The 22,892-nt window shown below is 30.6% G+C and overlaps 4 protein-coding genes across 4 annotated transcripts; 3 read left to right on the plus strand and 1 right to left on the minus strand.

The window, feature by feature from the left end:
- The first annotated feature begins 1,359 nt into the window (after nucleotides 1-1,359).
- LOC127266342 (uncharacterized) lies at nucleotides 1,360-3,130 on the plus strand. The gene has a single exon (XM_051296555.1). It carries the CDS (start codon nucleotides 1,477-1,479, stop codon nucleotides 2,953-2,955), a length of 1,479 nt encoding a protein of 492 aa, XP_051152512.1. The 5' UTR covers nucleotides 1,360-1,476; the 3' UTR covers nucleotides 2,956-3,130.
- Nucleotides 3,131-5,722: 2,592 nt separating this feature from the next.
- On the minus strand, nucleotides 5,723-10,693 carry LOC127266396 (protein TONNEAU 1a-like). Its single transcript, XM_051296630.1, has 8 exons — nucleotides 10,316-10,693; nucleotides 9,316-9,448; nucleotides 8,671-8,759; nucleotides 8,435-8,557; nucleotides 7,680-7,810; nucleotides 7,571-7,590; nucleotides 7,323-7,479; nucleotides 5,723-6,038 (listed from the first exon to the last, which is right to left on the minus strand). Exons 1-8 carry the CDS (start codon nucleotides 10,400-10,402, stop codon nucleotides 6,002-6,004), a joined length of 777 nt encoding a protein of 258 aa, XP_051152587.1. The 5' UTR covers nucleotides 10,403-10,693; the 3' UTR covers nucleotides 5,723-6,001.
- A 3,155-nt stretch (nucleotides 10,694-13,848) lies between these two features.
- LOC127266387 (thioredoxin-like 2, chloroplastic) lies at nucleotides 13,849-16,284 on the plus strand. The gene is made up of 4 exons (XM_051296616.1): nucleotides 13,849-14,327; nucleotides 15,363-15,545; nucleotides 15,639-15,803; nucleotides 15,890-16,284. Exons 1-4 carry the CDS (start codon nucleotides 14,109-14,111, stop codon nucleotides 16,025-16,027), a joined length of 705 nt encoding a protein of 234 aa, XP_051152573.1. The 5' UTR covers nucleotides 13,849-14,108; the 3' UTR covers nucleotides 16,028-16,284.
- Nucleotides 16,285-16,291: 7 nt separating this feature from the next.
- On the plus strand, nucleotides 16,292-16,926 carry LOC127266388 (PRA1 family protein F3-like). The gene has a single exon (XM_051296617.1). It carries the CDS (start codon nucleotides 16,295-16,297, stop codon nucleotides 16,802-16,804), a length of 510 nt encoding a protein of 169 aa, XP_051152574.1. The 5' UTR covers nucleotides 16,292-16,294; the 3' UTR covers nucleotides 16,805-16,926.
- The last annotated feature ends 5,966 nt before the right edge of the window (nucleotides 16,927-22,892 follow it).

The following is a 22,892-nucleotide window of genomic DNA, read 5'->3' on the forward strand; positions in this document are numbered from 1 at the left end:
CATTATTGGAGTTAAAATCCTAATAAAATAAATTGATTTGATTTGATTTGAAGCCCGAATTAATATTCCATAATTTTTGTAAATTCTTCGCAAATCAATGGCAAATTAAATTGAATTATAAATAGCTAAGTCAATATTTCTTAAAATATGATATAATTTGATGCTTGCTACCTTGTATAAAAAATTATTAGTTTAGATCGTAATTTCTAAAACTACCCATTAAAGTTTCATAAGAATTTCATTTTTTAGGAATATTTATGCAATTTTTTCAAAAATAAAAAACTATAAAAACCATCACAAGAAAATAATGTCAATTTTTTTTTTCTTTTGAATATTTGTGCAGTTCTTTACTATACTAACTAGAATAATTTTGAAAATATTTTAATATACGATTTTGATAAGATGACTCACTGATATAAAAATGTTATATGTTTCTATGGAAAATGATGTCGGAAGAGTTTGAGATATGATGCAATATAAATTCATCTTAAAATTACTTTTGCAATATAAAAAAAAAAAAAAAAAATTTACCGAGTTTTGAATTTTCATGAATGTTATCTTCATCACCGGAATGTTCCTCATTCCGTTCCATAACTTTCCTTTTACTAGTGTATATATATATATTTATATATATATATATATCTTTAATCGGTGGATAATGTAAAATTTTTGGGTGTGTTTTTTCAATTTTTTTCTTTCACATATTTTTTCTAAAAGTATTAATATATTACAGACATTTATTATTTTTATATTTTGTATACAATTTCTCACATCTTATATAATAAAAAATTATTCATTCAAATTATCTCACAAAACAAACACACCCTTCTTCTTTCTTTTGGAGTAAAATGATTTAATAAAAATAAGAAGATGTAAATTCTAAATTATGTAAAGCAAATAATAAATTTACGCATATACACAATTTTATCTGTTCCTCTTTCTAATTATTCAACGGCTACGAATATTTCAGGAGAGTCTAAAATCACATAAGGATCACAAATAATTTAAATATTGAAGTATTTATAACGTGGCTAAGAGACATAAATAAAGTAATTAAATAGAATTAATAATTACTCCCTCCCTTCCCAACTATTTTGTCTCCCAGCTAATATCGAAGTTTTAAATATTGTGTAATTAATAAGTGTAATAGTGAAAAAAATTATAATTTAATAATAATTATTATAAATTCAAATTAAAATAATTAAATAATTTAATTAAAATTAAAAAAAATAAAAATTATAAATTTTAAAACGTAATTAAAATATATAATTATATTTATTTAATTTAAAAAAAAATGAAATTTAAAAAACAAACGAAAACCGTTAAGTCTGGAAAAAGCCACCAACCTCCCTTAGCCCTCACTCCACTCACCGCCCACCTTCACCTTCTCCGACAGCCGCCTTCCAACCAATTCTCCGCCGTTTCTTTTTTACCATTCCTTCCGATCTCAATCAAGATTCTCCTTCGGGTTCCGACATGGCCTCCCATTTCCCGCCAACTTCCAAATCAGAATCGCCGCCGCCGCCGCCGCCGCCGACGCCGATCCAATCCAAAGAAGACGACGATCTCCCCGCCGAACCCACCACAGCACTTCTCTCCTTCAGCACAGATTCTTCTTCCCCGCCGCCGCCAAAACCGGCGCCGGCCTCCACTCTCATCCTCTCTCTTATCATTTCCACCTGCCTCGCCGCCGCCGCCGTTACCTTCGCCGTCTTGTTCTTCCACAACAATGGCGATTCCAGCGGCGGACACGTGTCCCGACCACTCGCGAAGCTCCGATCCCCCGTCGTCCTTCTGATCTCCACCGACGGATTCCGATTCGGCTATCAATTCAAAACCGACACGCCCAACATCCACCGATTAATCCGAAACGGAATCGAAGCCGAATTAGGTCTAATTCCCGTTTTTCCGACACTCACTTTCCCAAATCACTACTCGATCGTCACCGGACTCTACCCAGCCTACCACGGCATCGTCAACAACTATTTCACCGATCCCACCGCCGGCGCAGGCGGCTTCTTCCACATGGCGAGCCACGAGCCGGAGTGGTGGCTAGGCGAGCCGCTGTGGGAGACGGCGGCGCGCGGCGGCCTGAAAGCCGCCGTCAATTTCTGGCCGGGCTCCGAGGTTAAAAAGGGGGTGTGGAATTGTCCTAAAGACTACTGTTTGATCTACAACGCTTCGATGCCTTACGAAGAAAGAGTCGACAAAGTTTTAAACTATTTCGATTTGCCTCCAAACAAGGTCCCTTCATTCATCACATTGTATTTCGACGATCCCGACACACCCGGCCACAAGGTCGGCCCAGACGATCCGCGGATCACGGCGGCTATTTCCCGAGTCGACGCAATGATCGGGAGGTTGATCCGAGGTTTGGAAGACCGCGGCGTGTTCGAGGACGTGAGCATCGTTTTGCTCGGCGATCACGGAATGGTTTCGACTTGCGATCGTAAATTGATTTTTTTGAGCGATTTATCCGATTGGATCGATATCCCGAAGGATTGGGTGCAATCGTATAGTCCTCTGCTTGCAATTCGTCCCCCGCCCGATATCCTTGCAAAGGACATCGTGGTCAAAATGAACAAAGGGTTAAAGTCAGTGACCAACGGGCAATATTTAAAAATTTATTTAAAAGAGGATTTGCCGCCGCGGCTACATTATGTCCATAGTGATCGAATCGCACCGATCATTGGGTTACTCGACGAAGGGTTTAAAGTCGAGCAAACGAGATCGAATAGGCAAGAGTGCGGAGGAGCGCATGGATACGACAACTCGTTTTTCTCGATGAGGTCGATTTTTGTTGCTCATGGACCTCGGTTTGGCCGGGGTTTGAAAGTTCCTTCTTTTGAAAATGTCGAGATATACAATTTGGTCACGGCTATCTTGAACATAACCGGAGCTCCGAATAACGGGACGTCGACATTTCCCGATAGTGTTCTTTTGCCGGAGCATTGACGAGACGTGTTGCTCGTGATATACGGTATACCGAAAATCAGAACGCTTATTATAAAGTTTTGTAGGTGAGGAGTTAGAAGATGATAAATTGTTTGGGATCGCCGAATGTGAAATGATATGTACTTTTTAGAAGATGAATTTGTTAAGTCGATGCATGTAAAATATATGTATATATTGTTACATTTTTTGAATTTTCTATAATTTATTTTATTTACCCATTTATTTTATTTGACAACTATGGTGCGTTTGTTTGATGGTTTTGGATTCTGGTTTGATACTTGATACTAAAAAAATTTAAATTTGAATAGTTGTACGATGTACTATAAATTTCATGTCATATTTTAAATGTAAATTTGATTTTTAATATATTATAAAAAAAAATAAAAAATAAATATTTGATTTTATATTTTTAGAATAAAAATATGATTAATAGTAGAGATTTTGTGAAGTTTGATATAAGAAGACACTTCATGACGAGTGTTTGTTTAGTATTTTTATTGAACTTTTTGGAATATGAAATATGGAGAATTATTTCGATAATATAAAAAATTTAATATTTTAATGTTGACTTTTGTGAATTGATAAAAAAATATATATATTTGAAACTTTAAAATTGTTTTAAAAAAAATTGTGGGCAAATAAATCAGATATTTTTTTTTTACATTTTTTTTTATCTTATTTAAAAATATGTATTTTTCCTCCATTCCCGGATGAATATCATTTGGGAATTTATACTATATTAAAAAATAGTATAGATGTAAGAAGTTTTAATATTTTTGCAATTAAAGTAATTGTATAGTATATTTATAATTTAAGTAAAAGTTAGAATATATTGCTATTAGCGTGTAATTATATTAGCGTGTAATTATATTTACTAAAATAGAAAATTGAATATTTTTAAGTAGAATAGACAAAAATAGTAAAGGAATATTTTTAATTTGAAACAGAAAAAATATAATTTTATCACTTTAATTTACAGTGCTAAAATAAAATAAATGGGTGATAGTAGATAGGTGGGTAAATGAATCAAATAATTTTGTTCAATTCGACATTTGATTTGAAATTTTGATATTCGTATTCGAAATTTTATGATTCAAATTAGAATAAAAATATTCGATTGAAATATGATTCAAATACAAATATGAAATTTTAATATTCGATTCATTATTCTTAAATATTCTATAATAAAATATATAGATAGTATAAAGTATAATATACATATATATAATACAAATTTATTAAAACAAATAATACTTTTAAATTTTACATAAATAAATATAATATAATTAAAACTGACATTTTTATTTAATTTATGTTAAAGAAAAAAGTTTATTTTTGTCCATGTTGGAAAATAATAAATATGTATATATTTTATCAAAGTTTTTTTAATATTATAACTAAAATTTTCAATTAGAAGAAATTGGAATTGAATAGCTTTGAATCGGATAAACAAAAAATGGGAATCACATTTTGAATCAAATATTTATATAATATTGAAATCGAATCGAATAATGTGAAAACTATTTCGAATCGAATAGAGTATCATTTTAACATTCGAAACGAATCAAATAGTCGAATATCTTTTTTCGAATCGAATCAAATAGTGCAATATTTGATTTGATTTAATTCGATTCATTTACCACTAGGTGATGGAATATTGCTTGTTATGTACAACGGTGGATTTAGACAGGGGCCTCAGGGGAGGTTATTGCTTGTTGTGTACAACGGTGGATTTAGACGGGGCCTCAGGGGAAGTAGCCTCCAACTAGGGATGTCAACGGGCGAGTTTTGCAAGCCCTAAAATCTATCATGCTAGAAAATATTAAGACCCAAGGCTCGTCCCACTCAACTTTAACATGGCCCTAGGACCCGTCCAGCCCCAAATCCTTCGGGTTCGGAGTCAACCCTGACAAACCTTCTTCTTTTTTTTTTAAAGAAAAAATTAAAATATAATTTTTTAAAATAATTTAATAGTAAAAAAAATATGCGTCACAGTATCAAAAAATTAGAGTTTTAAAAATAAAAACAATCAAATATTGACAATATTTCGCAGTGATCTCGATTATAAAAAGAATTGTAGAAAAAACAAATGCGAAGACAAATTTGATTTAAAATTAAAATTTTATTTTATGTTTGAAATTTTGTAAATAAATAAATAATATATTTTATATTGTATAAAAATATAAATAAATTATAATAATTATTAAAATATCCGAATTCGGATCCGAGTCCGGTCAAGTTTTTAATAAAACCCGTAACCCGCTCCATTAAGACCGGTCCACGGATCCGGGATTAACCAGCCCAATTTGACATTCCTACATCCAACCTGTACTTTTTATTTTTTATTTTCAATGTTAAAAATTGAATTTTTATATGATTATGCTAATTTATCTTTCTAATTTTAAAATTTATTATCATTTTTCTTTTCTTTTTCATGTTATTGTATCAAAAAAGACATAATCACACCAGTAGAAATAGACAGACATTCTATCCTTTCCCAAAGATTAGTACAAATAGTCACATCACACTTAAAAGGAAAAAGACCCTTTATGAAATTTGATTGCATAATTTATTATTATGTGTTAGTAAAGAAAATACACACAAAAGTCCATTTCTACCACTATTTTAGGGGTGTCAAAAATGAGTAAGGTCATAAATATCAGTCAATTATTTCATGCATTTATACTAAAATACAAACATCATAGGCAGAATCTACTCTTGTCTAAAATAAACATCAAAAAAAAAAAAAAAACCTTGCATGCTCGGCTGAAACAATGGCCAGCTGTGTAAATACACTTTCAAAACCCTACACAAAAACCAGTTCTGCAACATTTTCCAACGACCGAGAATGAAGTCGAAGAATAAATCAAGCAAAAAGAAAGCTAGCTAGCTTACTTAAGGAATTATAACTACTAAATGGCAAATAAACAAGCAACAGCATAGTCAATCTCACATAATGATATAATCCTATCGACATTGTTGGATCAGTAAAAATTAAAGAGGCCGGTAAGAATGTATTACATTTACATGTTCTCTCACCGTCTACTTAGCTGGAATCTTCCGGCAGTCCATCCCCGCCATGCCTAAAATAAAATCGACAAGCCAATGGTCAAAATCATTGCAGTTAATCTAGGATAGGTACGGAAATTAATACATCAGACATAGATCTAAAGCACTTAGGCGCTCCTTTCGAAGTAACAGAAAGAAAAGCTACAATCGGAATGGGAGGGGAGTCCGAAAAGACAAATCCTCAGCTTCTTTCTTGAATGGGGCTCCGACTATTCATAATTTTTCAACATCCAAGGGTGTGTTTGTTTTTATTTCAAATGAAAAACGCTAGAGTACTATTTAACCCGCACAGTTCTCAATAAAAATATACTATTTCATCTTACAAAATATTATATCAAAATACTATTTTAAACAAAATTTCAAATCAACACTTCATTTCAAATCCATTTCAAACCACAACTAAAAAAATCCCAATTGTTTCAAAGGAAGAACACACACATATATATATATATAATGATGTAATGGGAAGATATGAAAATTCTCCTCTTGTAATTATTTTTTTCAATCCTGGGAGTATTTTCTCGTATCCTCCCGAGCACAAATACATTCTACACAAAATATATGATTTTTTTTCATTCTTCGAAAAGAAAATCCCGTTCCGTGTAGCTAGTTATACATATATGTATATTCCAAATTCAACTATCATTCTTCTATTAATATTAAATATGTTACTTTATATACACACAAATATTCAAATATATACATAACAATCACATTATTCAATAAATTAAAATGCTATAGCATATGTAGTAGATAAAATCATAGATCTGTACACAGAAAAAAGAACAAACAATACTCAGAAAAACCTAGCTCTATAGATTGAAATTCGACCGCTACTTCTCCCACAAATCCGGCTAATGCAAATAATCTTGCATAATAACTAGTAAGTAATAAGGCACTTTCTTGATAACAAATTATGCATATTAAGAAATAGATGTGATTTTTTGTTACGGAAAATTAAGTGAAATTCATTATAAGCGCAATATTTATCTCCTTTCCAGATTATATACTAACTACATGTGGAAGACCAGGCAGTCTTGTTAACATCCTGAAAGTGCAAGTTTTCATTACAGCGCAGATACATATAGCTCAAAATTTTTGCATCAAGGATGATGTCAAGTATAGGTCCCATACTATGTATTGGTTGATATGCAGAATTTAAGGACTTGTGAAGAATATAGCAAAATTGAAAAAGTTGCTCCCCTTTGTCAAAGTAGCCAGATATTTAAAAAGATTATATATATATGTACGTATATATAGAGAGAGAAAGAAAGTAATATCAAGACTCATAAACAAACCTCCAGGAAGTGGTTAGGTTACGAGCTTTCCTATCCAACTGCAAATTTTCCAATGCAGTTGTAGCACGGAGCACATCTTCTGGAAGCTCATCATTATCGTATCTCCAATTGTATTCCTCTCTCCTATAGCCAGAGGCCGAGGACCCAACTCGACGATCTGAAGATTCAACAATAAAAGAAGTACAAAAAGCCTTTTTTTTAAACTATATTTTTTTCGTAAACATCTTGAGAGTTATTTCACCACTTACCAGATAAGATTGGAATAGGCCTGCAATAAGCATAACATGAACTACAAGTTCAAAACTGAAATTCGAAAGTTCAAAGAAATAATAATGGAACACAACTAAAGAAATGTACCTTCCTAATGGAGGCAAGCCTCCAGCAACAGATGGCGGTGCCCTCCTGGCGTTTCGAGCATCCAAGTTAGACAAAGATTCAGCATCGGCAGTAGTATATCGCCTATTACTGCCCCTTCCTTGAGAAAGATTCTGCAAGAACATGATATTGAATATTTCAACATAACTAATTATTTTGCAAATAATAGAACTGAAAACTAAAATAGAAGACGGATAAGATAACATCAAATAATTGAGCATCTGGTGGAGACACATCCCGTCATAAAATAATTTCACGGATAATATTGATATCTCATTTATAAATTAAGCATGTTTTCCGGGTTACAGAAGATACACACTTAGGGGAATGACTAGAACTAAAAACATAATAGTTTATTTATAAACACCAGAGTATATTTTTAATGCCGAAAATTCTTAAAGGGTGTGTTTGTTTGGAGGCTTGGATTTTGAGTTGGGATTTAAATAGTAAAAATTTTGAATTTGAATAGTTGTATGATGTGATATAAATAGGTGTTGATGTGATGTTTGAATATAAAATTGATTTTTAGTATAATATAAAAAATGAAAATTAGGTGTTTGATTTGATGTTTTTGGGGAAAAAAATGAGATGAATAGTGTAAATCCAATCCAATCCCCCAAACAAACACACCCAAAACAGTTTTAAAAAGCTTCATTTTGTTCATATTTTCAAGTTTACTTTCACACACGCAACGGTACAAACTAAAAAAATCTAACATTCAAATAAAATCATCTCACCTCATATTTCAAGAACCCCTCAAGAACATCCAGGAGCAAAGGACCACTGTCTCCATTCTGATTAAGATCATACCCATTCTTGCTGCTAAATTCTTTCAACTCAGATTTCCAGGAATCCTTATGCTAAATTTGAAAGAACAATTAAAACCATAAAAAAAAAAAACATAGACTGAAAATGTATATTACAAAAACAAAACCATGATTAAAGAGAGAGAATAAGAAATGCTAGGAAATACCAAATTACACTCTGGTAAGTAAACTTTCAACGTGTGATTCAGCTGAGCCCAATCCAGATATTCGCACACCAATGCAGTCAGAAGTCTTCCTTCAAGCACAAAATTCGAGCAAAATAAATTAACTTGATAAAATTCACCAAGTTTAAAATTCTTCGAAGCTCCCGAATGCACTCAATTAAGTAGCAACATCTAAGGGGTTTTTTTGTTGTACTTTCAATACCAAATCACCATTATTCACCCCGTACGGTTCCCAATAAAAATACTCTATTTTCTTTCAAAATATCATATCAAAAATACTATTTAAGCAAAAACTCAAATCAACACCCCAATTCAAATCAACTTCAAACCACAACCAAACAAATATGCAGTTTAAAAAACAAAATATACACACAGACGATGGACATATAAACTCTATTCTTATTTGGCCTGCATTGTATTCTATCATCAGCAATTGAGGAATTTTCTTCCAGATTTCGAAGCAAGAAGACATATTTCATTATTATTTGTTAATTATCTGAAATGTCGTAAAAAAGCCAACGAAAAGGAATGGAAGAAACATAACAAGGTAAGCAAGAATCAAATCAACAATATGCACTAGGATTTGCATATTAACAAAGCAAACAACAAAGCCAAAATGAAAATTACCTGAAGAAGAGTTGTGAAGCTGCTTCGCACGATCATTGCAGCAACCCAAAAGCGCAGGAGGCAGTCCTTCATCTTTCTCAATCGCTCTATCCTCCTCTTCTATTGCTTCGAACACACTAGCCCTCAGTTCAGCCTATTCACCACGAAAATCAGAACATTTATAATCTTCAATGATGCATTTTTTCACATTAACTTTAGCAAAAATTAGAATACGCATAAATTTTCAAACACTCTAGCCCTCATTCAACCTATTAACCATGAAAATTAGAACATTCATAATCTCCAATTAAGCATTTTCTCGCATTAACTCTTGCAAAACTAGAATTTGCATAATTTTTCAAACACACTAGCCCTCTGTTCAGCATATTAACCATGAAAATTAGAACATCCATAATCTCCAATGAAGCATTTTTTTCATATTAACTTTTGCAAAAATTAGAATATGCACAAGTGTTCGAACACACTAGCCCTCAGTTCAGTATATTAACCATGAAAATTGAAACAACCACAATCTTCAATGATGCACTTTTTCCACATTAACTTCTGCAAAATTAGAATACGCATAGTTTTTTGACATTCAAGTTGTTTTAATCCTTCAAGCAGTTTTTGGCACCAATTGGCATATTTTCTGCAACATCTATAGGCAGAAAAAAACAAATGAATAATAAGGAACGGAGAATTTGAGTGTGAATTCATTCATTCGGTTTTCCAATCGGAGCAATCCTACAGAAAATGCCTGAGAAACAAATCATGTAAACCAGATTTACAACATTAAGATCATAGGTGAAACAATTCTCTGTCAAATTCCCAATTAATTCTGCCAATTCATCAAATCATTCACTCGAAGCTACCCAATCTCCTAGGGTTTTATCAGCTACAATTCAAAATCCCCAAATTCCATAAACAGTGATGAAAGCTCACGAACCATATCAGTAAGTTTATTATACAAACAGAAATCATGGAAAATTAAAAAAGGAAGCCGAGATTAGATGTAACTAACACGAATCTTGGCAAGCACGCCTTTCTTTTCGAGAGTGCGAGTGACAAGGGTTTTCAAATCCATCATTTCTCTCGTGTAATCGTCCATCTTCGCCTGCAATTACAGCCCTTCCTAACGCAATTCAAGGGCCCTCGTTAAACCAGAACGTAAATTTCCTTCAGGTTAAATATTCGAGTTTCAATCAGGAAGGAGGAAAGGAGAAGGAAAGAAAGAAAAAAAAATGGGAGAAGAAGAAGAAGAAGAACGTGATATGGCTGCGGCGGCGGCGACTGTGGGCGGGCGGCCACTGTGACGAAGAAGGGGGAGGAAAGAAGAAGGAAGAAAATGAAAAAATTGGAGAAGAAAAAAGATGGGGAAGAATGGTTCGCGGCTGTGGCTGAGTGGGCGTATTTAGCCATAGTATTTTATAATAATAATATATTTATAATTAAATATATTAATTACATACTCCCTTCCATCCATATAATATGGTGTATTACTGTAAAAACTAAAAAACTTAGATAAAGTATAATTAATAAATAATTAAGAAATTTATTAGTAAAAATAATTATAAATTAAAATTAAAATAAGTAAATAATTTAATTAAAATTAAGAAAATTATAAAATTTAAAATTTAAAATGCGATTAGAATGCATAATTATATTTTCAAAAAATAGAAAGGACAAATTACGTAGAACGGACTAAAATAGAAAATATGAACAATTATGTGGAAAGGATGGAGTAATAAATAAATATATATATTAAATAAAATTAAAATTAATTGTTTTTAATAAAATTTAATTTAAAAAATAAAATAAAATAAAATATTACTACAAATTTAATATACATAAATCCCCGATACAAATAGTAATCGGCTTAAAATCATCAAATTTTAATTACAAATATTTAGGGTATGTTTCTTTAAGCCACTTTTCCAAATTTTATGTTTGGACTCTACATTTTTTAAAAAAAATATATTTTTTTATTTTATATAATATTCCATCAAACATTATTTTTATATCAAATTCAAACCAATTTTTTTTCCCAAAATCATCAAAAGAAAGTCTACCTCTCATGTTCTTTCTATTTGTACTATATATTTTTTTTAATGTTCCATTTAGATATAGATTTTGAAGTTTTGAAGAAAATTATAAATTAAAAAATTAAGTATTTAATATAATATTTTATAAAACAATATACTCTCCGTCCCATAATAAACTATCTAATTTTTTATTTTAGTCTGTCTCACGGTAAAGTATTCATTTTTATTTTTAGTAATTTTACTATCTACGTAACATTACAAATACCCTTATAACTTACAATATATTACACAAATATCATTACTTTTATATCACACAATACTAATAAGATTATTTTAATCATTTCTACTTTATTCATGTTACATCCCAATATAATACTAATATTTCTAAAACCCATACAAAAAATAAATGAACACATACTTACGGGACGAATGAAAAATATAATGCGATATTCTATCGTTCACTTTAAACTTTAAGTAATTTTATTTTCATATATCAAATTTAAATACAATTATCAATAACATCACAAATTAAAATATACTACTTCATCCGTCCCGGATATAGTGTCACAGTTATGGTAGACCGGGGATTTAGAAGAAGTGTGATCAATAAATAATTATAATTAATAAAAATAATTATAAATTATTGTTAAAATAAATCATTAGTATAATTAAATGTTTAAAAATTATAAATTTTTAAATATAATTAAAGTGTAATAGTTTTTCAAAAAAAGTAATTTTTGTATATATATATAAAAATATGACATTATATGCAAACGGAGAGAGTATATTTATTTTTTACATGTATATATACAATCATCTTATTAGAACATATGTTACAGTTATTATATTTACTTCATTTTTTTTTATCCATTTCACAGTATTTTTTTTTAAAAAAAAAAATTATAATTATACATTTTTATAGTATTTTAAAATTCATAATTTAAAAAAAAAATTATTTAATTTAACTATTTAGTTATTTTAATTTTAATTATTTTTATCAATACATTTTAAAAGTATTTACTAATTATATTTTATCTAAATTTTTGTATTTACACTAAGGTGGACAATTTATCCAAAACTAATGAAGTATTAATTTGTTTAATTCTTTTTATGAGTAAATGAAATAATAATAATAACATTTTTTACACATTTTAAATTAAAAATAATTACAAAATATTACTAATACTCTATCGAGTAAATTGCAAAAAATATCCGATACTTATACCCTATTATCACTTTTGTCATGTATTTATCTGGCAAAGTATATCTCACATGTTTACAAAAGTCGTTATTTATGTCATTTTCTCGCGCGTGAAATTCACACCACGCGCCCTTATGCGCAATCACGCGCGATCAAACGATAGAAATAACGACTTTTGAAAACATGTGTGATATATTTTGCCAGAGAAATAAATACATGACAAAAGTAATAATAAGATATACGTGTGGTATATTTTTTTGCAATGTTTCCAATACTCTAATAAAAATAACTTCCTTTTGTTTAGAATACATTTATTTAGATAGTGTATATTAATAAATTATTTATAATAAATTATGATATTATTTATTATTTTTTATAAGTGAATATTTAAAAATATAAATTAATATATATGATTAAAAAAAATTAGAATATATATTTAAATATTTTTAGTATATAATAGGAATAAAGGTGTAGTTTAGTGGACGAAAGCCTTCAACCCTTTCTATGAGGTTTGATTTTTTTCCTGCCTAATCATTTTATAAGAAATTTTCAGTGGATAATATGGATAAAAAATTTAAATATTTAATTAAATTAATTTATATTTTTTAAATATATTTAAAATTAATAAAATAAAATAACTATATATACTATGGGGTGAAAAAAAAAAAAAGAGTATAATTGCAGATGAAGTACTATTTATTTACTCAAATTTGTCTGTAAAAATTGTTTAGAGATTACTGTTACTATTAATGTGTATAATTATATTTTTAAAATAAAAAATGCCAAATTTTTGTAGGATGGACTGATCGAAATAGAAAAAGTAAATAAATTATATGAAACAGAGGGAATATTAAAAATAAATATAAATTAAAATTTAGATAACTAATTAATTTAATCAAAATTAAAATAATACTTTCTCCGTTTCAATACAATAGTCTTGTTTACTATTTTTATCTGTCTCAAAACAATAGTTTCGTTTTTATAAATAATCATATGACTATAAAACTAAAACTATCCTTACTTTTTCATTATTATTACACAATTACGACTATTTTTTTACTCGTACTTTTTACCCATTATTTATATAATATGTATCAAACCCAACCGAGACTATAATTCTGAGCCGAAGGGAGTATAAATTATAAAATTTAAAATTTGATTAAAATATATAATTATATTTTTTTAAAAAAAATATATATAAGACGATGGAAAGTATGAATAATTTATGTGAAATAAAAGAAGTATTTTATTTTAAATTTGAAGTAAAAGCATTATAAAGTTGTCAACCAATTCCATTTGCAGCAGGAATCAAAATCAATCTATCAATAATTCATCCCTGTAATAAATTGTGCTCAAAAGCTTCTCAAGTCGCACTCTCCATCACACAATAATATCTTCATCCCCACACTCACTCACCATCTCTGCTCTGCTAAATCCCCGATAATAATCGATTCCCTCTTCACCTCAGTTGCAGTTGATGTTTCCATTTCCCCACGTTTTGAGTAATTCCGATTGCCCAGCGCTCACAACCACTGCAAGTGGTTGGCCGGAATTCTTTTCCCTCCTCTGAAATGGCTGATGCGATTAAATTATCCAACAGTTCTCAGAGATCTCCCTATTCAATTTCCAGTTTTGTCTCTTCGTCTTTGAGCTCTTGCCGCAGCGCTCGTTCCCCCAATCGAACCGGACTTCGTGGAAAAGTGCTTTCTGTTTCGAGCCTTTCTTCTGCCGCCGGCGGTATTGTTTCTCCGATTCCGTCGCGGTGTCGCAAGCAATTGGGGCCATCAAAGGTAATTATGCTGGAAATTCCTGAAATTCGGTGACCTAATTAATTTAATTTCGTGCTAAATGTTCCATTTGTGTCGGGGTGGAAATTTTAGGGTTTGCTCGGAATTAGGGATTCCACTGCTGCTGGCCTTGACAGTAATTGATTTCTTAAGCAATTGAGATCTTTGTCTTAGTTCTCGATCCATGTTGTCTCATTTACATAGAGTTTATTGATGTATCTGTTGTAAATTGCTCGATTATATGGTAACTAGGGAGTGTGATATTTTAGACTGTGGTATTGAAAGCACGCCATTAACCATTTAGCTCGATAATCACACGGAGTAAGAGTTAGACCTCGATCGATTCTGTGTTATGTTGTGAACCCCTAAGTTGAAACCTGTGCGAATACTGTTCATCAAAGCCTTTCTGTTGCCGATCGAAGTCACCGGGGAGATTAAGGAGTGTGAGAAAAATTTTGGTCTTGTCCGTACAGTCTTTTGGGCTGGAGATTGCTGGGTTTTTGCCTTTTTAGAGCCTGTAAATACTTGTTGTATTCTCTCTCGGATTAAGACTGAAAATGCTAATGAAAATATCTGATTTGATCGCTCTAAATGAAGGTTCGCCAAACTGTTACCAAATTAGACTCTTTCGTGTGTGCGTTTTATCTTGATTTCCTCAATTTCGTTAGATTCCAACTATCGCAAGATGGATGGCTAGATCAAATGATAATGTACAGGTATGAAAAAGCATGGGATTAATTTGCTATCTAGATTACGTTCTTGGTAGAGCATGTATTGGGACTGTTATGTTTCGCCGCAGTGTTCGTATAATCGCGTTAGTATGGGAATGTAATGATGAAGTATTGGTAATCAGAGTGCAGCTAGGTGAGGTATCGCTCTTTTCTGTTGTTTACATGCAAATTGTGTTTGCGGTCATATGTTCTAGTGGCGCGACATTGAGATGTTCTATCGATTAAGTTCTTAATCCGGGAAATGTAGTATTTTGCTTTCGAATATGTAAGTATTTGATGTTTACTCTTGATATGGTACATTTACCAGATACAAGCAACTGTTACTGAAACCGAGCAGCCGAAGTGGTGGGAGAAAAATGCCGGCCCAAACATGATTGATATTCACTCGACGCAGGAGTTTTTAAATGCCTTGAGCGAAGCCGGGGATCGTCTAGTCATCGTCGAGTTCTATGGAACGTGGTGCGCATCTTGCCGAGCACTCTTTCCCAAGGTAACATGATTATCTACAACAACATAACGCTATATTACCGATTCTTGAATAAATTTGCTCTACAATTCATTCGTCTATTTTTTTTGCTATCAGCTTTGCAGGACGGCTGTCGAACATCCCGACATCCTGTTCTTGAAAGTCAATTTCGACGAAAACAAGCCCATGTGCAAGAATTTGAACGTCAAGGTTCTTCCGTATTTCCATTTTTACCGCGGTGCGGATGGCCGGCTCGAGGCCTTTTCTTGCTCCCTCGCCAAGGTAAGCTAACTTGCTCGATCGCCTCTGCATCCACATATATATTTTGGTTTTAAAATGTTGACTTACTTCTGTCGATCCCTCGGCAGTTCCAGAAAATTAAAGACGCCATCGAGCTACACAACACTGCTCGCTGCAGCATCGGCCCTCCGGCCGGCGTTGGCGAACTTAACCTCGAAAGCCCCTCCCCTCCAAAGGAGAAACTTCCGGAATCATCCGGAACATAGCCGCCGTCGATCGCCATGCTGCCTTCTTGGTCGACCCTCCGGCTGTTTATCCGGTCACCGGAATGGGTAACAGAGTTCGTTATTTGTATCTATATGAATAAAACTGTATCGACTGAGTCGGGTAGGGTACAGAGCTTATTTGGTAAAAATATCGATTAAATTAAAAAAGAAAAACGGTAAATCCTTGATTGTAGGGTAAAAGTTAGAAACGAAGGGTTAAAAAGAGTGAAAAAAAAAAATTAACCAAAAGATAGAAACTTTCAACCAATGAGCACGACGTACGGCACGATCCCCACCGGCAGATCGGGGGCGCCGCCGCCGTCCGATCTGCCGTCGTCGCGATCGGTGATGCTAGCGCGGCGGCCATGGCGGGAGATGGTGACATCTCTGTCGCTGCCGCGGAGCGTCGGCGCGGCGGCGGAGCGCAGCCGCGCCAATGCCGCCTATTTCCACGTGAATTACTCGATCATCGTCCTCTTCGCGCTCTTCGTGAGCCTTCTGTGGCACCCGGTCTCGCTCGTCGTGTTCCTCGCCACCATGGCCGCCTGGCTCTTCCTCTACTTCCTCCGCGACGATCAGATCGTGCTCTGTGGCTATGCCGTCGAGGAGCGCGTCGTCCTCGTCGTGCTGTCGATCTTCACCGTCTGCTTGTTGCTCATGACACATGCGGCTGTGTTTCTCGTCGGCGCGGCCGTCGGCCTCCTTCTGGTGGCGGCGCACGCCGTCGTTAGGAACACCGGCGATTCGGATCTTCAGGACATGGCGCCGTTTGTGTAGAAACGGATCTGGAGATACATCAGATTCGTTGGTTTTTTTTTTTTTTTTTCAATATCATGATTCTTGTGATTGGATTTAATTGATTAAGAAGATTTGATGGGAAGATTAATTTTAATGATTTGTTCTTCGTTTTATCGTGCCATTGAATCTTGCATGCCATGAATTGTTTCTGTTGTCTTTTGGAAACACGTCACAGATTATATCAAAAATTATTTTAAAACATTCATTTTCATCTCAATTTTTGATCTTTAAAACCCAATGATTTGTTCTTTCGATGTATGTTTCAGTTTTTTATATCGCGATAATACGTAAAAATATATTTCTTTTATAGTAAAATATTATATTCAATATCCTAATTATAAAACATTTGCATATATATATATATAGAGGCGTTTCTCTGTGTTCTTCTAGAGAGGAAAAAAGAATGATGAATCTCTATGATATTTTGTGATAATGTGTGTGAGCAGAATCCTATTCTGTTGCTTGCTCTTCGATCTTCATGATTAAGTTTTTTGCTCCTCCGATCTATCTTGTCCCTTCTCTTGGTTTTGTCCCATCGTTCCTGTTCGGTTATGTTGTACCATGATCAACCTTGGGGTGTTGATTATCAATGGACGATTTAGAGTTTGGTGAAGGGGGTGGCTGTGATACGAGTCTACATGATTGTTTTATTATTTTTTTATTATTTGAATTCTTTACGTTATGATTCTACTTTATTTTCTTAAATTGTTGTCCGCTGACAAGAGCTTTGGCTACAAAATAAAATATTAATTCTTAGACCACAGAAAATACAAAATTCAATATAGCTATGGTGAGTAAGATCGTCTCCGCAAGGGAAGCAATAAAGATTTGACAACTTAGTAATTTAAAATTAAATATATATATATATATATATAAGGGGGCTTTGAAATTTGATTTACTACACTAGATAAAGGAGGACAATAATTCAATTTAGAAAGAAAATAAACTAAAAGCTAAAATATAGCCAAATATCAAAATTAACTAAACTCTAGCCTAGGCACAAATTTCCGTTTGGGATTGTTCATTGACCATAATCAAGTTTATTGATTTATTGGATAAATTGGTGATAGTTGATATTCTATTTCCCTAATCGAGTGAGAATCTTAGGTACGACCGTAGCATTGCTAACTCAACAACATTGAGAACTAGTAAGACCCGATTCAATTTAACCAAATTCCTACGAGAATTTGTTCGAAATTGATTTTAATTCCTCTATAGAGTATTCTTCTTATAGGTTGTTATTTCAATTGAAATATTACACACGGGTGGTAATCCCCAATATAACTATGAAATTTTAAACTAATACCTGACCACAAATATCAATTTAAGATCTCTAATCTCACCAAGTAGATAAATTAAAAATACTCAATACCAATAAACATCAAATTAAAATCAAAACTAAGTCTGATAAATTCATATCCCAAACATCAAATCATACCTAAGTTACAAAATAAATTATTCACAATTCATAGAAATCAAAAAACGCAAATATAACAAAAATTTAATAATGCTTTCAATCTTTGAAATCGACAACAAACCAATTCTAAGAATGAAAAAGAATCCCCTCAAAGTTTGTCTACCCTGCTCCCGGGAATTCTCTGTACTGCGTTCTTTCTTGCGTCTCTTCTCCCTCAAAGGGTTGATGTCGTGGTGAAGAACGTGAGTCTCTTTCTCTTCCTCTCTTCAATTTCAAAATCGTGTCTCTTATTTCTCCATCTCATGATCTCTTTTTAATTAGATTCTCTTTGCAATTAAATCGTCACATAAATCGTCACATAATTTTTATATTGTCAATTTACCCCATAAAGTTTTTTTTTTTTAAATTCTCATATTTTCCACATTGTGTACTTGCATGATTATGTTTAAAGCCTTTATGCGTTCTGCTTACTTTTTTTCAAATACGCCTCAAAACTTGCCAACTCCATAAAACCTATTACACAATGAAAAACATACCATAAGGAGTATATATACAAAATTCCGCATTAAAAAGCTGCCCAAAATATAACAAAATATTATTATATATAACACATATCAAGCTTTTTGTGTTTGCAGACCCGATAATTCGAACGATCCAAAAACTTGATAATGGTATCAGAGTTAGGTTGGAATCGGATGTGGGTTTGACATGCTAGAATCAAAATTTGGGATATTTGCCATAGATTTGGTAGCAGAATACTATCCCTAACTCTTTGTGATTTTTTTGTGATTTAAATGTGTAATAATTTTTTATTTAAAATTTGGTGGTTAAATCTTAATATTAACTTTTTTTTTTTTTTTTCATTATTCTATTTGAACTATGTGACACTAGTATCACGTAACTAGTTGTTCTAAGAGCAAAAAAAAACATCTCCCAAAATAAGTAAGTAGTTACCCACTGATAGTCATTTTGTGTGACTGTGTAAAATATTTGTCAATATGTTATATTTTTCTTTTTTTAATATTTGATCATTCGATAGAAAAAGTAAATTTCAATTTGGCAACAAAAAATGAAAGAACTTTTAGTAACTCAAAAGATTTCCAAAGAATTGATAGTATTTATAAACCCATTAATAACTTATAGAAGAAAGATTGAAATAGATGAATGTGTTTATTCTCTAATTATCTGATTCTATGACAAGAGAGTTGTGAGAAAGATCAGAAGTGGTGTATATGGACAAATATTTACCAAACAAACTATTTATATGTGAAAAATATTTTCGACTTAAACTTGATTTGAATCGAAACATTGATGAAAATTTGAATGTTTTCACAAAATTAATTCAAGATATAAAACATATATATGAGATACGAATATTGATATTGTGCTATTAAATGCAATTCATGAATATTTTTTTATGTTAAATCTGTTATTAAGTAGAATAGAGACAATGTAACTCTTGAAACAACAATAAATGGATTAAAGAGTAAAAAAAAAATTGATTTACAAGAAAATAAAAACAATAAATATACTAATGATGAATTTATATTTGCTAGGGGTTGATCACATATCAAGACAAGGCATTAAAAATCAAAAGAGTCCTAAGAGCAAGGACAAAGTGAAGTCCAGATGGGGTCTATTAAATTAAGATTTTGTAATATTATATTTGATATTTAAAATTTGGGTGTATTCAATTTAAACTTTTTAAAAGTCTTTAAAATATGAAGGTATTCAAAGTTTTTTAAATTTTGGTTGTATTCAACAATCATAAACTTTAAAAGTGTGAGTTTTATTGAATTTTAATGAAACAATTGTGTATAATTGTACAATATAAAATATCTCATGATAAACGGAGATTTTGATGAATTATTAAAATATATTATTATTATTATTATTATTATTATTATTATAAATGATAACTATTATGATAATAATTATTAATATTATCATAATGTCTTGATAAAATAATATTTCCTCCGTCCCCGGCTAATTTGACTAATTTATATTAGGCACGAAGTTTTAGGTATTGTGTAATTAGTGAGTAATTAAAAAATATATTAGTAAAAATAATTATGATTTAACAAAAATAATTTTAGATTAAGATGACTAAATAGTTTAATTAAAATAAAAAAAATATAAATTATAAATTATAAATTTTAAATGTGATTAAAATGTATAATTCAAAAAAAAAAAATTATGTGAATAAACAAAAATAAAAATAATAAACAAATTAAGTGGGACATAGAGATTATTAATTTTAAAAATTAAAATATAATAGAAAATTATTACCAATTTTTTTTGAAAATATATATATTTTAAATTAATTCTTATTTTTTCTCCCATAAAATAATATCCAAATAAATTTAATTAAAAAGAATATAGAGAGGCAATGTGATATTATTTATCTCCATATTCATTTTATGCAATTGTCATTTCACATTGGTGTGTTTATTTTGAGGTTTGGATTTTGAGCCGAAATTTGAATATTAAAATTTTGAATTGAAATACTTGTATGATGTGATATAAATAAGTGTTGATGTGAAGTATTGAGTATAAAATTAATTTTTAGTATAATACTCCCTCTGTCCCGGCTAAAATGTCCCCTTTAGTTTAAGTACAGAGTTTTAGGTATTGTGAACTTAGTAAATAACTAAGAATTGTATTAGTAAAAATAATTATAATTTAATAAAAATAATTATAGATTAAGATTAAGATGACTTAAAATTAAATTTTTTTTTTATATATTATGAATTTTAAAATGTGATTAAAGTGTATAATTATAATTTAAAAAAAGTAAAGAAATAGAAATATTGGACAAATTAAGTGGGATTGAGGGAGTATAAAAAATTGAAATAGATGTTTGATTTGATATATATATATATATTTTTTTTTTGAGAGGGGAGAACTTGATGAATAGTAGAATTTTGGGAAATCTCATAAAAGACCACACCCTTTAATTTGTTAAATTAATAATACATATATACATAATAAAATTATGCTAAAATTCTAACTAAGCAGATTAATATATTGAATAATAATATAATAAAAATTATAAAATAAAAAATATTAATATATAAAAATAGTATTATGCTATAATTATTATACATTATTAATTATATACGGTGATTGAAATGAAGATGACGAGAATGAAAATAACAATAATGAATAATTTAATGTATTTTTTTAACTATATTACATTTTTTATTTAATTATTTGATTTTTTTTTATTTACAAATGTGTTTCATATAAATTTATACAAATTACATGATTCAATAAAAAAATATTTTACAATCCTATAAAATCTATATAAATTTATAAACAATTCAATCAAATCTAGAGATTTTCATTTAAATCAATATATAAATCCATCAAACTCTACATAGATTTTGTGAATTTTTTTAATTCATATAAATTTATAAATTTTTTAAAATTTAATAAAATCTAAAATGAATACACCCCTAGATCTAAGCCTATTCATAAGAATAAAAAATGTTATAATTGGAGATCTAAATAATTATGCTAAGCAATGTTCGTTAACTTTAGAAACCACCATAACAAACATGCAAATATGACTGTAGGAAATGTTTTCATAATAAAAAGAAATCATGTTGTTGTTAATGTTGTACATGCAAATGAATGACTTCTTAATTATGTATGTACTTTTCATATCTTATCTGAGAAATTCGTTTTTCATACTATAGGTCTCTATCGCATGTTAGTGTTTAAATGACAAATGAAAAATTGTGTAAAATTGGTATAGGTGATGTATGTCTAAAGTTTTATTTTTGTTATGTGTTAACCTTAGGAAATGTAAAGCATGTTCCTGATATTTGTACAGTAACTTGATTTCTTGAGCTGCACTATATGCAAGTGGATTAATCAAAAAATAGAGAAATTATGTTATGAAAGTTTTAAATGAATCATGTATTGCGTTTAAGGTTGTTAGAGAAAACAATTTGTATATTGCTTATGTTGAACCTAATTACATATCAAATGTGAATTATGTTATTAAATAATAAAACTGAATTATGTTGTTTTCCGTTACCACGCGGCGGATCAAAAGATCGAACTATTGCCTAATTTTTAACCTAAACGATGAATCGATAAGTCCAACCAGTTCTGTACTTACAACAACATAAAAAATTCAAATATCAAGTGGAGAAAATATTTACGAAACCTACCTAACAAGCAAATTGGAAAAAATACCAACACCAATATTCTTAATTTACCGATCAAAATCGTCACACCGTCGCCGGCGCTGACCTCTGCCGCACCACTATATTTTGAGAAGATGAGTAAAATCGTTATGTTCGGGAAAATATTTAGTGTTATTATTTGGGTAAGATGTTAATTTTTTTTTAAAAAAAATAATATTTAAAAAAATAACAAAACTTTTCCAATTAAACCGATAATATTTATAATAATTTGAATTATTATTTAGATAAGATGTTAGTTTTGTGACAATAAAAAAAAAAAATCGAATAATTAGTCTAATAATTTTGTAATTGGATGAATTCTTTAGTAAATATTCTAGCAATTTTGTGAGGGGGTAATCTGTAGTAATTATTCTAGCAATTTTGTGATGAATAAATTTTATATTAATTATTTTCTCACAATAATTATTTTTTTTCGTGATATTAGAATAGTTGC

Source organism: Andrographis paniculata, unplaced genomic scaffold, assembly GCF_009805555.1.
Source record: "Andrographis paniculata isolate CXL003 unplaced genomic scaffold, ASM980555v1 Contig75END, whole genome shotgun sequence".
NCBI classification, from domain to species: Eukaryota; Viridiplantae; Streptophyta; class Magnoliopsida; order Lamiales; family Acanthaceae; genus Andrographis; species Andrographis paniculata.